Here is a 15651-nt window from a genome sequence, read left to right on the forward strand (position 1 = left end):
TCCTTTGTGTTGCTGTGGTGATCAGGGGAAGGCCACTCTGTCCTTTGTGTTGCTGTGGTGATCAGGGGAAGGCCACTCTGTCCTTTGTGCTGCTGTGGTGATCAGGGGAACGTCACCCCTGTCCTTTGTGTTGCTGTGGTGATCAGGGGAAGGCCACTCTGTCCTTTGTGCTGCTGTGGTGATCAGGGGAACGTCACCCCTGTCCTTTGTGTTGCTGTGGTGATCAGTGAAGGCCACTCTGTCCTTTGTGCTGCTGTGGTGATCAGGGAAGGCCACTCTGTCCTTTGTGCTGCTGTGGTGATCAGGGAAGGCCACTCTGTCCTTTGTGCTGCTGTGGTGATCAGGGAAGGCCACTCTGTCCTTTGTGTTGCTGTGGTGATCAGGGAAGGCCACTCTGTCCTTTGTGCTGCTGTGGTGATCAGTGAAGGCCACTCTGTCCTTTGTGCTGCTGTGGTGATCAGGGGAAGGTCACCCCTGTCCTTTGTGTTGCTGTGGTGATCAGGGAAGGCCACCCCTGTCCTTTGTGCTGCCATGGTGATCAGGGGAAGGCCACTCTGTCCTTTGTGTTGCCGTGGTTATCAGGGAAGGCCACTCTGTCCTTTGTGCTGCTGTGGTGATCAGGGGAAGGCCACTCTGTCCTTTGTGCTGCTGTAGTGATCAGGGGAAGGTCACTCTGTCCTTTGTGTTGCTGTGGTGATCAGGGGAACGTCACCCCTGTCCTTTGTGCTGCTGTGGTGATCAGTGAAGGCCACTCTGTCCTTTGTGCTGCTGTGGTGATCAGGGGAAGGCCACCCCTGTCCTTTGTGCTGCTGTGGTGATCAGGGAAGGCCACCCATCCTTTGTGTTGCTGTGGAGATCAGGGGAAGGCCACTCTGTCCTTTGTGCTGCTGTGGTGATCAGGGGAAGGCCACTCTGTCCTTTGTGCTGCTGTGGTGATCAGGGAAGGTCACCCATCCTTTGTGTTGCTGTGGTGATCAGGGAAGGCCACTCTGTCCTTTGTGCTGCTGTGGTTATCAGGGAAGGCCACCCCTGTCCTTTGTGCTGCTGTGGTGATCAGGGGAAGGTCACTCTGTCCTTTGTGTTGCTGTGGTGATCAGGGGAAGGCCACTCTGTCCTTTGTGCTGCTGTGGTGATCAGGGAAGGCCACCCATCCTTTGTGTTGCTGTGGAGATCAGGGGAAGGCCACTCTGTCCTTTGTGCTGCTGTGGTGATCAGGGGAAGGCCACTCTGTCCTTTGTGCTGCTGTGGTTATCAGGGAAGGCCACCCCTGTCCTTTGTGCTGCTGTGGTGATCAGGGAAGGCCACTCTGTCCTTTGTGTTGCTGTGGTGATCAGGGAAGGTCACTCTGTCCTTTGTGTTGCTGTGGTGATCAGGGAAGGCCACTCTGTCCTTTGTGCTGCCATGGTGATCAGGGAAGGCCACTTCTGTCTTTGGGCTGCTGGGGCTCAGCCCCCGATACAGGGCCTGGCATGAGGAAATCTCTGCTGGGGGTGTGGAGGCTCAAAGGCTGGGTGCACGCTTAGCACCTGTGACTGTGCGCACACTGGGGCCCCTCGTCCCGCTCACTGCTGGGGCTTCACAGCGCTAGCATACAGAAGACGCCTGGCCAGCGTCGGTGGAGGGAGCCAGAGCTCAGCCTGCAGAGGCTCCTGGTCCCTGGAGAAGGGCAGTGGGGTCAGGAAGAGGCTCTTGGGGCGGGGGTATCCGAGTCCCACGACACAAGGGACACGTCACTGTGGCCACTCTCATTCTCGTTCTGGAGGCCCTGGGCCTGCTGCTCCTCCATCACGAGGTCCGCCACCAGGTTCAACCGGCAGGCCCTGAGCGCGTCCACTAGCTGGGACACCTCCGCGTCCTCCCGCGCGGTGTTCTTCCAGACTCTCAGCGACTCCCTCACCTGCTCCGTCAGGTTCCGCGGATACTTCACCTCGATGGCGTCGATCTTGGTGTCGGACACTTTAAGCTGACGAGCCAGTCTCCTCCAGTCCTTCCCCACGTGCTCGCATATGATGTCAAAGGCCGCGCAAAGGTCTAGGGGAGAGAGAACAAAATGAGCCACCAGAGGTTTGGGATGTTCCTTAGGAGGCAGATAACTCCAACAGGCTTCACTGCGCTGCCCCTAGTGCTGGGTACACAAGGGGTCCTCCTGCAAAGGCTGAAGTCACCCAGCAGCAGAGGGGCCGCGAGGTCAGAAAGCCCCATCCCACCCAAAACACTATCCAAGAGGCGTGGCCTGCTGAACACTTCATGGCTGGCGTGGGCTGCGGGGGAGCGTAATGCAGCTATCTGCTCAGGACGTAAGACGCTGGGAAGGAAACGGGGCTGCTCCCTACCCCATTCTGAATCGTGGCCCCTAAAAGACTATGTCCAAGTCCAATCCCTGGACCCATGAATGGTCTGTTACTGAGGGTCTTTGCAGATGTGATTACGTAAACCAGTGGTCCCCAACCTTTTTTTGGGCCACGGACCGGTTTAATGTCAAAAATATTTTCACAGACCGGCCTTTAGGGTGGGATGGATAAATGTATCACGTGTCCGAGACAAGCGTCAAGAGTCTTAGATGGATGTAATAGAGGGAATCTGGTCATTTTTTAAAAATAAAACATCGTTCAGACTTAAATATAAATAAAACGGAAATAATGTAAGTTATTTATTCTTTCTCTGCGGACTGGTACCAAATGGCCCACGGACCGGTACCGGTCCGTGGCCTAGGGGTTGGGGACCACTGACGTAAAGGACCTCAAGATGAGAACATCCTGGATTATGCAGGTGGGCCCTAAACTCAGTGATAAGTGTCCCGATGACACATAGAGAGTAGGCCACGTGACCACGGATGCAGAGACTAAAGCACAGTGGCCACAGCAAGGGTGGCTGGAGCCCCAGAAGCTGGGTGACACAGAACAGACTGTCCCCAAGCCCTCTTTGGTGCGGCCTGTCACACTTCCATTTCTGACACTGGCTCCCAGCTGTGAGAGAACCAACTTCTGCTGCTTTAATTCAGCCACCACGTCTGTGGTGTCTGTACAGCAGCTAGAAAACTAACACCCACCCCAGTTCTCACTTTGGAAGCCGCCCTGACTGACTATTAGCCTTCGGGTCCCTGGCTGCCATGTCCTCATCTTCTGAAGTTACTCCTGAGATCAGTGAGCTGGGTGCTCTAGACTGTAAAAGGGGGGGTCCTGGAACAAGGAGAAAGGAAGAATGCTGATTGCATCTGGGGCTTCTGCAAATCCTCATCTCCAGCTACGAATCCCCGAGACGCTATCGGCCTGGGTGCCACCCCGCCCTGACAGCCCTGTGGTCACTGGCGCTACCATGACCACACATACAGATGAAGAAACTGAGCACAGAGAAGGCCAGTGATTTTCCTGAAGTGACACAGCTAGACGATGGCAGAGCAAGATGCAAACCCTGGTGGTCTGGAGCCAGAGCCCACTCCCACACAATCATTATGCTAAACTGCCTGTCAAGAGTAGTTAAGAGTCACCCCGATCAACTCCCCTTCCTGCACTTAACCTTCCAGTGTACTTTCCTCCCACACATAGTAACCACGTAAATAAAATACAGACACATAACCTAGACTGGTCTCTGCGCTGCGTGGGCTACCTTTTAAATGCATCAGATCAGCACTCTCCCCCCACTGAATCTCCTCGGAAATAGTTTTCCTGTGTCCCATTTTGTCCAGCATCGTGTATATGTATGAATATCAATAAATATGTATCTTAATTTGTTTTTTAGGCAAAGCTGTGCCCTCAGCTTGCCATCAGAAAGCACCAGTCCTTAGGAAGTGACACCTGTAGTGTCATGTGTATATATCCCTTCTGGGTTCAGTGACCTGATGACCAATTCCAGGACACAACCGGAAGCCTGTGAGGAATGCCCCCAAAGCACTTCCTGCCCAGGTTCTGAGAGTGTGGCGTGCAGCTAAGAAACCCTGCTTAAAACTCAGGTCTCCTTTTCCCTCCTGGAAGCCTCTGCAATCCGCGCCTGCGGCAGGGGGGGCGCCTGCGAGCCAGGCAGAAAGCCGCTGCCAAGGAAAGAATGGATCCAAGGGGCAGTTTAGTGCCCCGAGGCCACCCTGCCTGGCTTCAACCCTAGCTCTGTTAGTAACTGGCTATGCGAGTCACTTATTACTGCTCTGAGCCCCAGTCCCCTCACCCGTGAGAGGAATAGGGGCAGATAACAGCATTTAACGAAGGCGGTCACTGAAAACTAAATACAGTAACGCGGCGCCTGGGCGCTTGCTCCCGGGCCGCAGGCGAGTGCCGGCGGCAGCACAGCTCCACGACACTGCCCCACCCAGAGGAAGTTCGCGATGCCTTTTCCTCCCGTGTCCTTCCTAATTTCTGTAGACAGAGTGGGGGTGGTGCAGAATATACCGAGCTGGGGGGGCACAGGTGTGGCCACGCTCTGCAGCCTGGGGTGGGGGGGGGCACAGGGGTGTCCACGCTCTGCAGCCTGGGGTGGGGGGGGCACAGGGGTGTCCACGCTCTGCAGCCTGGGGTGCGCTCCCTGAAAACACCGAGCTGGGGGGGCACAGGGGTGTCCACGCTCTGCAGCCTGGGGTGCGCTCCCTGAAAACACCGAGCTGGGGGGGCACAGGGGTGTCCACGCTCTGCAGCCTGGGGTGCGCTCCCTGAAAACACCGAGCTGGGGGGGCACAGGGGTGTCCACGCTCTGCAGCCTGGGGTGCGCTCCCTGAAAACACCGAGCTGGGGGTGGCACAGGGGTGTCCACGCTCTGCAGCCTGGGGTGCGCTCCCTGAAAACACCGAGCTGGGGGTGGCACAGGGGTGTCCACGCTCTGCAGCCTGGGGTGCGCTCCCTGAAAACACCGAGCTGGGGGGGCACAGGTGTGTCCACGCTCTGCAGCCTGGGGTGCGCTCCCTGTCCCGGGGTTTGGTGGCCCCACGCGCCGCCGCTCAGCCAGGTCTGCTCGGAGAAAACCCACGACAACTTCAAAGCCGGCCAAAGCTAGGCTTCCGGCCGACTCCAGTGGCGGCTGCCGGGCATAGTGGCTCCGCCTCCCCCGGTCCCGGTCCCGCCCCGGCCCCGCGCCCACCTCGCTCCCCCGCCGGCGCCCGGGCCACGGCGCCCGCCTCGAAGTCGTCCAGCAGCCGGAGCAGGTCGCGGCGCCGCAGGGAGACGAGCAGCTCGCGCAGCAGCTCGGTGCGCTGGCCGTCCAGCTCGCTCTGCTCCAGCAGCACGGAGAAGAGGTCCAGGCCGCTCTGCACGCGCTCCAGCTTCCGCTTGCCCACGCGGTCCTGGCACAGGAACTTGAGATCCGTCAGCTCGCCGCTCGACAGCCCGGTGGACACCGAGTGCAGCAGCACCAGGAACGGGTCCATGGCGGCGGGGGCCCGAGCCCGGCTCCGCGCGCAGTCCCCGCCTCGGTCCGCCTTCCGCTCACGGGCCGGCACCCCCCCACCACACCCCGGGACTCCGCGCGGGTCCCGGGTCCCGGATCCCTCTTCACAAGCCCCTCAAACGCGACCCCGCTACCGGAAGTCCACCACTGGGTTGCCTTCTCCGACGCCTCGCGAGAACTTGGGAACTCGCGCATGCGCCCGGAGCTTGATGGCAGCCGTTTCCGCCTGGTAGGCGCGCCGCCGCCGCCAGGGAGCACAACAGACAGGGTAAAGGCGCGGGGCTGGGACGGCCTATGCGCCTGCGCCCTCCGCACCTTCTCTCCTCCGCACCCCCCTCCCTCCCGGCCCGGATGGGAAAGTCTGGCCTTGGAGGTCCCGAGACCTTGACTTGCATCCCGGGAGGGCGATCCTGCGTTTCTTGCGAAACGTGGCAGCACGGATGCTGACAATAAATGCATTTATTTATTAACATCTGTGATGATGCATGGCCTTTAGTTCCCCCTGGACACCTGTGGGCGGAAAAGATTTACTCATACGTTTATTTAAGGGTTCAAGTTTGATATTTGATTGTTAAACTCGTAATCTTTGATGCTATGCATGCTCTTTGGTGTCTCTTGAGCTCCTACTTTGTGCCAGGCAGTAGGTGCTGGGGACAAATTCGGAAAAACATTCGGGAAGTCCCCGCCAGCCAGAGCTCAGTCATCAATCAGTACAGCAGCTTACACAACACAGATAAAGAGGGGCAGTGTGCCCGGGGTCAGTACGGCCTGGGCCCAGGGGGCGGAGTAGGTGCAGGGCGGGTGCAGGTGCAGAGGTGTGAGGTGCAGAGCTCAGCAAGGGCGGAGCAGCGGCGCCGAGGAGGGCCGAGGTTCCAGGAGAAGCAGGGGGACCAGCACTCTGCAGCAGGCAGATTAGGAGGGGCCTCACTGGCCAGGGAAGGACGGCTTTTCTATCCCTGCAGAGTATGAGAGGAGGAAAGAAATCATGAGAGTTTCCTTACACACACACACACACACACACCCCACGCCCTGGCTGGATAGCTCTGGTTTTTTTTTTTTTTTTTGTATTTTTCTGAAGTTGGAAACGGGGAGGCAGTCAGACAGACTCCCGCATGCACCAGACCGGGCATGCCCACCAGGGGGCGATGCTCTGCCCATCTGGGGCGTTGCTCTGTCGCAACCAGACCCATTCTAGTGCCTGAGGCAGAGGCCACGGAGCCATCCTCAGTGCCCGGGCCAACTTTGCTCCAATGGAGCCTTGGCTGCGGGAGGGAAAGAGAGAGACAGAGAGGAAGGAGAGGGGGAGGGGTGGAGAAGCAGATGGGTGCTTCTCCTGTGTGCCCTGGCCGGGAATCGAACCCAGGACTCCTGCACTCCAGGCCGACGCTCTACCACTGAGCCAACCGGCCAGGGCCTGGATAGCTCTGTTTGTTAGAGCATCATCCGAAGCACAGAGGTTACGTGTTCAATCCCTGGTCAGGGGGCACTGCAGATGGCAGATGGTGGCACTTCTGGACTCCCACAACCGCGTGAGCCATTTCCTATAACAAATCTCCCTGTACAGGTCTATGTATCCCATTAGTCCTGTTTCTCTGGAACACCTCGACTCATATAGCGTTTAGAGGTCACCCGGAGAGGGAAGGCAGAAAGAAAAAAGACAGGACAAGAGGCTGAGCCCCGGGGTGTCCACTCATGTCACTTGTCTGCAGTGAAATGCCCAACCAACTTCTCTGCCCTTTTAAAACTTGGGTTGCTTGTCTTTTTGTTGTTGAGTTGAAGGGGCTGTTGACGTATTCTGGATGCGAATTCTATATTGAGATGTATGATGTGCAAAAATTTCCTCCTGTTTCATGAATTGCCATTTCACTCTGTGGATTGTGTCCTGGGAAGTACAAATGTTCTAAACTTGGATGAAGCACAGTGTTTGTATCTTTCTTTCACCTCTCATGTGCCTTTAAAAAAGCCGGAGAAGGAAAAGGTATGTTTTACTGGTTTCACAGACGCAAACTGGTTTCTGTTTGTGCAGCTGATCCATCCGCAGAGCTGTTCTGTTCTCTTTCTCTTTGAATTGTCTCTGTGTTCCCTCCCTTCTTTTGTTCCCCCTTTGAGTGTTTGTTTTGGTCTCTCAGTAATAATGACACTGGGTGTTGCTTGGGGGTAGTTTTTTTTTCTAAAGAAAAAGTCTCCGTGCTGCGGGGCAAGGGTACGTGGCGGCCAAAATAATGCCAACCTCCGCCTCTTAAAAGTCCACGATCGAATTCCCAGACCTGGGAATAGTTTAGTTTCCATGGCAGGAATGGCTTTGCAGGTGTGATGAAGATTAAGTATTCCAAGGTAGGGGATTATCCCGGATTATTCCCAGGGGCCCGATGGCAGCGGGAGAAGGACTCCCCCACTGTGGTTGATGAAGCCCTGCCCACACCTTGATGTTAGCCCAGTGAGACTCCTCCGGAGCTGTAAGATAAAAGAGGGACAGACAGGGACAGAGAGACAGAGAGAGAGAGAGAGGTGAGGAACATCAATTCTCTGTTGTGGCTCCTCAGTCTCCTTAGTTGTTCATTGATTGCTTTCTCATATGTGCCTTGACCAGGGGGCTCCAGCAGACCGAGTGACCCCTTGCTCAAGCCAGCGACCTTGGGCTCAAGCCAGTGACCTTGGGGTCATGTCTGTGATCCGATGCTCAAGCTGGCCACCCTGTGGTTTACAAACCTGGGTCCTCTGTGTCCCAGTCCGACTCTGTATCCACTGTGCCACAGCCGTCAGGTGGTGTGTGTGTGTGTGTGTGTGTGTGTGTGTGTGTGTGTGTGTGTGTGTGTGTGTTGTTTTAAGTCACCTAGTTGGTGATAATCTGCCACTACAACAGAAAACCAGCTCTGGCCCACGTACTGGGTCTTCTCTTCAGGGTCTTTTCTTCCCCGAGTGCAGATCCCAGGCAGCCAGCAGAGGGCAGCAGCCACCAACAAGCAAAGCCAGGGCCGCGCATTGATTTCCGCTGGAAGCAGGTCAGGCTCCTGGTTACAGTGGGCGATGGGGGGCGTGACCAGAGAGGAGCACCAAGGGAGCTTCTGAAGTGCCGTGACATTCTGCTCCGGGTCCTGGCTGCCTCTTATTTTATTTTTTTGTGTGGAAGTTGACTGTACACTTAAGATATGTGCAGTTTTCTGTGTGTTATACTTCCATAAAAATGTGGGGGGTCAGGGGGCCAGGGTAGGGGGCAAAGAGAAGGGGAGAGGAAGAACGGAACACAGGAAGCAGACAGCAGCAGAGCTGAGGAAGTCAGACCGCAGTCTCAGCGGGTTGCCTTTGCCAGGTGTGTGCTCAGAAGGATCCTGGCAGGGGCTGCTCACAGCAGCCCACCCGAGGACAGCGGGCTGAGATGCCTGCGCTGGTTCAAGTCAGCCTTCCAGGCGCAGGCTCATCTGCCAACGGCTGTGGGAGTGAGCAGTGGGGGCTGCAGCTGTGGGCATCTCTGTGGGCCTGAAGGCATCAGACCTTACCCTCCTGTGTGATTCCTAGGTCCACTCTGCTCAAAGGCAGAACAGCTCAGTTGTCAGTCTGTTTGCCTGCCATCCATGCACCCATTCACTGATCTATCCATCCATCCACTTACCCATCCATCCACTTATCCATCCATCATCTATCCATCCATCCATCCATCCATTCATCCATCCATCCATCCACTTACCCATCCATCCACTTATCCATCCATCATCTATCCATCCATCCATCCATCCATCCATTCATCCATCATCCATCCATCCATCCATCCATCCGCTTATCCATCTATCTGAAAGGTATTTTTCCCCGCTGAGGAAGAAGGAAGGGCGTAGCCACGAAGTGTGGAATAATAAAAACTTTATTTAGTACAGTGCTTCCTGGACGATATTCTCAGGTCCCGGGGACAGAGCAGAGAACAGAGAAGTCACATGGGGTGATCCTCGTAGAGGATATTTAAAGGATCCTCTAGGGTGGAGGCGAGTTGATATGACATGGTGAAATTTCACTGGCTGACGGACAGTTGCTCTTTTCCAAGGATTCCAGGAAAGTTTCCTTTGGCACGCATGGGTGTGGGCAGTTCTAGCCAAGTTCCTGGGTCTGGTTCTTTTTTTTTCTTTTTTTTTTTTCTGAAGCTGGAAACGGGGAGAGACAGTCAGACAGACTCCCACATGCGCCCGACCGGGATCCACCCGGCACGCCCACCAGGGGCGACGCTCTGCCCACCAGGGGGCAATGCTCTGCCCCTCCGGGGCGTCGCTCTGCTGCGACCACTGGGTCTGGTTCTTCATGTGACCTTCCCCCATTGCCCATCACCTTACACCATCCACTTATCCATCCATCTATCATCCATCCATCCAACCATCATCCATCGATCCATCACTTATCCATCCATCCATCCACTTATCCATCCATCCATTCATCCAACCATCACCCACCTATCCATCTATCCATCCATCCATCATCCATTCATCCATCTGTCCATCTATCCACCCATCCACCCACCCATCATTCATTCATTCACTCACTCATTCAGCACTTCCTGGTGCCTTCTCTGTGCTTGGCAACAAGTCTGTGCACCTTCTGGGTCTGTTTTCTGGAAAGTGTCAGCATTTTCTTTTTTCTTTTTTAATACAGAGACAGAGTGAGAGTCAGAGAGAGGGATAGATAGGGACAGACAGACAGGAACGGAGAGAGATGAGAAGCATCAATCATTAGTTTTTTGTTGCAACACCTTAGTTGTTCATTGATTGCTCTCTTGTATGTGCCTTGACCGGGGGACTACAGCAGACCAAATAATCCCTTGCTCGAGCCAGCAACCTTGGGTCCAAGCTGGTGAGCTTTGCTCAAACCAGATGAGCCCGTGCTCAAGCTGGTGACCTCGGGGGTCTTGAACCTGGGTCCTCTGCATCCCAGTCTGATGCTCTATCCACCGTACCACCGCCTGGTCAGGCAGTGTCAGCATTTTCTACTCTGCTGTAGCTCCTACAAAACACAGGCAAATGAGTGTTGCCCAAGCGTGGCAACTCACAACACCTGTGCTGGGGGCCATTTTTGTGAGCATGTACATGGCTCCTAGGAACCTGTAGATAAATGAATGTGAGCTGGAGGTGGGGATGTGGGTGCCCTGAGGTGGGCATCCTGAGTCCCCCAGCCTTGGGAGTGAGGACAGCTCTTTCCCAGCATGCACCTCGGTCAGGTTCTGTTCCGGGGGCTTCCGCAGCTGGTCCCGCCTCCCAGGAAAAGGGACCACCCCGCGGCTGGTCTAGAAGGGCCAGTGAGTCCAGGAGCCACCGTCTTAGGTGCCCTTGGGAGGGCGGGAGGTGAATTGGGCTGGGTGGAGAAGACAGGCACCATCTGAAACAAGCCGCGGCCACCAGGCCCCAGGCACACGTGAGAAGGCAGCAGGGTGAGAAACGGGGCTGTGCTGTCAGGTGGCATGATTTTCAACATGCAACTCTGGATCTTTTGGTGGGTCTAACGGGTTTTTCTATGTTCAACCCACTCACATACCAGCGAACACTGACCCCATCAGACGGAGTTTGTCTTGGGCCAGGTGCAGCTGGTACCAGCGTCCACTCTCTAGGGAGGGCAGCAGATGCCAGGGTGGTGGTCCGGGGGGACTCCAACCCATGCCCACCACACCTCCTAGGGGGCCAGTAGCAAAAATGTTCAGCGCTAGGAGCCACAGAGCCGGGTCTGAAGGATGGCTGTGCAGCCAGCTTGCTCTGTGACTGGTGGAGCCCTGACCCTCTCTGGGCCTGCTGTGCCCGTCTGTGAAGGAATGGCACCGGCTGACCAGCCGATCTCCGGGGAACCCTTCTATGGCGGGACTGCAGGGCTTTCTGACGTTACCTGCCGCTCTTCCTCAGCCACTTCTACCCTCCCCCCGCCCGTCCAAGCCCCCTTGTTGCTCACCTGAACTTCGGCAACTCTCTCCTCTCTGGCTTCCCACCCGACCACCACAATGACCTAAAATGTGAATCAGGCCCTGTGGCTGCCCTGATTAAACCCACCCTGCTTCTGCTGTGGCACTCAGGGCCAAGCTCACGGTCCTCACGTGGCCGGCAGCCCTGCATGCCTTGGTCTGGATGCTTCCCCTGCTGTTTGCTCCAGCCACACTGCCCTCGCCACTCCTAGAATTAGCCCAACACGCCGCTGCCTCAGGGCCTTTGCATGTGCGGTTCCTGCTGCCTGAACTGTCCTGCCTTCCTCCAGGGTTTTCCATGCTGGCTCCTCATTGCTTAGCCCTCCAGGGGTCTCCCTGGCCAACTCAGTCACTGTCGGTGGTACCCTGTTATATTTCCACCAGCATCCCTTTCTTTCTGCAGAGTGATCTGGTTTTGGGTTCATTTTCTGGGTCAGTGTCTGGTGCCTTCTGCAAGAAGCCATCCCCCAGGGAAGGGCCCCGCCTGCCTTGGTCACTGCTCTCCTCTGAGACATAGTGTGAAGAAATGGTCTACAGGGTCTGGGTGCCAGTCTCGAGATCTTGGAATCGGTGTTAAGAAGCCTTGTGACCCCTGCCCTGCGCTTTGAACCTTCTCCGTATCTCTCAGATGAGGCTGAGGGTCCCCTTGTGAGCCTTCAGGCTCCTGGAGACCCAGGAGAGGGGGAGGGGTCCTGCGACACGGACCCTGGGTGCTGCCCTTCGCTCAGGACTAAGGATACAGTTGGACAGCTTCAGAAGGACTTCCTGGCCGTGGGTAACCAGGACGCCGGGGGCTTGCCGCCTGCTGACGTTTTCTTGGGGATGGAGTCATGTGAGCACAAGGGGGCGCCCGCGGCCTGCGGCTGGCTGGTCAGCAAGGCTCTGCAGGTGTGTGAGCCCCAGGCCACCAGCGCGGCTCCTGAGGCGAGCGAGCGTCCCTGTCTAACGTGGCTGTGCTGACGTTTGGTGTTACAAATGTCCCTTTTTCACGAAATGATGACGACCCTAGGCGGTGCTTTAAAAACAGGTGCCCCCCCCCCCTTACCCAAATAAAAACCCTGGTGACTCTAGGTTGGTTCCTGAAAGGTTGGGGGGAATGTTTAGCTCAATGAAATCCCAAATATTCCTCTGTGGGGTTGGTGGGACCAGGGGTCAGCATTTGCCGGGAAAGTGTGACAACTCCCTTCCCAGCACACACGTGTACACACAGACACAAGCACCTATAAACACATACACGTTTGCGCACGCACAAGCCCATGCACACACGTGTGCACAGACACAGGCATGCACACGCACATACGGAGAGCGGCAGTCTCAGGAGCCGCTACAACACTTCCTGTGTCTGTCACCAAGGGAAACGGATGCCTGTAGGTCCCCCCTGAATGTGCAGCTCAGCCACGGGGATCGGGGACACTGGGGACAGCCTCTGCAGCTTCCCGGGGCGAACGTCACCGGACAGTGTTCCGGGAGGAAAGCGTCGCACACCTAAGTCTAGTCAGGAGGATGCCTCGCCACGGCCCTCTGGATCCGTGCACGTTGACTTAAAAAAGAAAAAAAAGAGAGGTATCCATAGAAGGATTTTTGGTAATCACCTGATTTTTAATACAATATTCATATACAAAAACCAACATCAGACGACTGCCTGCACAAGAGAAGACAGAAGCATCAGCCCACATGATTTCAGTGAGGAACGGAAGTCGAGGCCACCTGCGGACTGGGGATGGGAGCTGGCTGCCCGCTGGCGAGCGGGAACGTCGGCGTCACGCCACACGTCCGGGACAGACACGGTGGGTGGGAACGTCGGCGTCACGCCCACACGTCCGGGACAGACACGGTGGGTGGGAAGGCCCGCGTCGCGCCCACACGTCCGGGACAGACACGGTGGGTGGGAACGTCGGCGTCACGCCCACGTCCGGGACAGACACGGTGGGTGGGAAGGCCCGCGTCGCGCCCACACGTCCAGGACAGACCCGGTGGGCCGGCCGTGCCTCCGTCCTGCCCCGTGCTGAAACCGTCCTGTGCCCCTCTGGGCGCTCACGAGAATCTCAGCGCAGCACTTCAGGTTTGAAGTCTTAACTGCCGCACGTTCCGATCACCCACGCCACCTACGGGCCCTGTTTTTACAACAAGCTTTTAAAACTCATAACTGTCCAACAGTCTAACGTTCCTGTAAGTAAAAATATAGAGAAAGTGTTACCAAAATAGAAGCCTTTATTGATAAAAATCTTTGGTAGGAACAGTATGTCAAATTCCTCTCAATGATATCGGGTTAACTAATGAAAGAAATTCCTTCCACCTCGGAGCTACAGGGAATAAACAAACAATCAAACAAACAAAAAACCACCACCGCCCTCAGATCAATCGTAGAATCGATTTAAAAAAGAAGAGAGACAGAAAAACTCCATAGATATCCGGGAGCTGTGACTGGAGCCGCGGGGAGCCTGCAGGCTTCCTGAGACCCTTGTCGAGAGAAGTCTCCCAGACATTCTCCTCTGAGAGGGCGCTCCCTGCCCTGGGCCCGTCAGCCTGGCTTGCGGACAGGGCCGGTCACCGGTGACATACTCAGCAGGGACACCTGCTCTCCTTGCTGGTTCTCCAGGAGTCACCTGGACGCCCCACGTCCTCCTACCTCTGGCGGACGGGGCCAGGCCACCTCTCTCTCCGACCAGAGTGCCGGATTCGGAACCTGGACAGCGGACGGAAAGCGAGCGCGCTCTTCTGACCGAGGGGCCAGGTGGGGTCTCACGGACCTGGTTCTCAAATGGTTCCTTGTTCCAGCTGTTCCTCCCTCAATGCGGCCCGGGCATCTGCCCCGGGGCCTCAAAGTACCTTTCACGTCTGTCAGGGAGGATCAAAGGGGGGGGGGGACGTCCGGAGGCCTCTGCTCACCCGCCCCTGCAAAGGAGACCCCCAGCCTTCCGAGAGACCACCGCCGCCAAGTGCCGGCCTTCGCCGCGTTATCACCCCATCCCCAGCAATCGTGCCAATTAACCTTGGATACGAAAGATAAAAAATTCCCTGCATAATGGTTTTGTGCAAAAAACAAAGGGGAAAAAGAAAAAACCCACCCAGAAAAGAGACCAAAAAATAAAAAGAAAAAAATGTCCTATCCAGAAGGTGGGTCTTCAAGGTTTGCTGCCAAGGCAGGAGTCCCCGGGCAGGGCGGGGGCGGGACACCGCCTGCCGGGAGAGGCGCCTGTGGGTCGGGGCCCCGGGGCCGCTACAGGGCGCCCGCGTGGTAGCCGGGGCCGCTCGGGCTGGCTCTGGGGCTGTGGTGGTTGCACGGCTCGTCCTTCCTGGGGCCTTTGTCCATCCAGGTGTCCAGCAGCTGCTGCTTGCCCTGCTCCTCCCGCATGAACAGCTCCACCATGAGCACCTTCTCCTTGTGCATCTGCAGGCTGATGTCCTTGGGGATGTCCGGGATGACCCAGTCCACGAAGTCGCTCATGAACATGACCAGGTTCTGGAGGGAGAGTCAGCACGTGGGGGTGGGAAGGAGGACCCCGGAAATGCCCCCCCATGTTGACCCCCCTCCGCAGCAGCGCTGACCCCTGTCACTCCCCTGCCAGTGGCCCTGGGCACCGCTTTGGAGCTCCTGGGCCTCGGTTTCCCGGAAGGTATAACCGAGGCAGGAAACTGGCCAACATCCCTCCCCTCCCCAATGCCCCCCCCCCCCCAGCCATGTTTGCCAGCCTTCTAGAAGGAACCCGAGCTCCGCCAATAGGAAACATCTCTCGGGGATTCTCAGTTTTGTGGCTGGGAGGCTCAAGAAATGACCCGACCGGTCACGTGTCACCAAGTGTGACAGGTACGAAGGCTTCAGAGAAATCAAAGCGAAAACGGCACAGAGACAGACGGAACGCAAACCCACCGGCGACCCGCGGGCACTTCCGCCGTTGACAAGGCCCCCCAGGATCACCCCACACGTGCGCCCCTGCCTGCTCCTCGCTAGGGAGGTATGGCAGGCCCGTGAGTTGGCTTTTACGGAAGAGCCGCCAGCTCCTGGGCTTTTCAAACTTCCCCCCAGTGGTCATCGTCGTCAGCATGTCCGGCTGAGTTAGCTGCCTTGTCCTGGGTGCTGGCGGTGCCCTCCCAGGCCCCCGGCCCAGTGGCGCTCCCAGACTCCAGCGGTGGCCGGTGTTGGCTGCAGGCTCCCAGCTGCCCCCTCTCTGGGGCACTGCATCCTCCCGTCCCTGCTCCTCCCTGAGCAGGGCAGCCCACAGCCAGCGGCCGGCCACCGTGGGCATTCAGAAGGCCCGCTCTTGCGTCAGGGCGGGCCTGCGCATGTGGAGGGATTCTCGCTCAGGGCCTGGATCGGGAGAGGCCAGGCCCCCCTCCCTGTGGAGCCCCTGCCTCTCCGG

At 57.0% G+C, this 15651-nt stretch overlaps 2 protein-coding genes across 8 annotated transcripts in view; both read right to left on the bottom strand.

Annotated features, from left to right (window-relative positions):
• Positions 1–383: 383 nt before the first annotated feature.
• FADD (Fas associated via death domain) lies at positions 384–5757 on the bottom strand. 7 transcript variants are annotated; one of them, XM_066382724.1, is made up of 4 exons: positions 5062–5757; positions 1384–2031; positions 593–673; positions 384–514 (listed from the first exon to the last, which is right to left on the bottom strand). In XM_066382724.1, exons 1-2 carry the CDS (start codon positions 5345–5347, stop codon positions 1676–1678), a joined length of 642 nt encoding a protein of 213 aa, XP_066238821.1. In that variant the 5' UTR covers positions 5348–5757; the 3' UTR covers positions 384–514; positions 593–673; positions 1384–1675. The 7 variants fall into 7 exon arrangements, with proteins under 7 accessions (XP_066238821.1, XP_066239273.1, XP_066238907.1 ...); XM_066383176.1 differs by lacking the exons at positions 384–514; positions 593–673 and adding an exon at positions 695–753 and having other exon boundaries at positions 1423–2031; XM_066382810.1 differs by lacking the exons at positions 384–514; positions 593–673 and adding an exon at positions 1005–1109.
• Positions 5758–13175: 7418 nt separating this feature from the next.
• Positions 13176–15651, bottom strand: part of ANO1 (anoctamin 1) — a 161205-nt gene continuing 158729 nt past the window's right edge. The window contains exon 28 of the mRNA XM_066383432.1: positions 13176–14753. Within this exon, the coding sequence (XP_066239529.1) occupies positions 14511–14753 (243 nt within the window). The 3' untranslated portion in view covers positions 13176–14510. The remainder of the gene's footprint in view (positions 14754–15651) is intronic.

This window comes from Saccopteryx leptura, chromosome 1 (genome assembly GCF_036850995.1).
Source record: "Saccopteryx leptura isolate mSacLep1 chromosome 1, mSacLep1_pri_phased_curated, whole genome shotgun sequence".
NCBI lineage: Eukaryota > Metazoa > Chordata > Mammalia > Chiroptera > Emballonuridae > Saccopteryx > Saccopteryx leptura.

Excerpts from the sequence above, each read along its gene's own strand:
- FADD (XM_066382724.1), bottom strand. The coding sequence starts at position 5,347 with ATGGACCCGTTCCTGGTGCTGCTGCACTCGGTGTCCACCGGGCTGTCG. Across the intron at positions 2,032-5,061 it reads GGCGCCGGCGGGGGAGCGAG|ACCTTTGCGCGGCCTTTGAC; the intron begins GTGGGCGCGGGG and ends TCTCTCCCCTAG.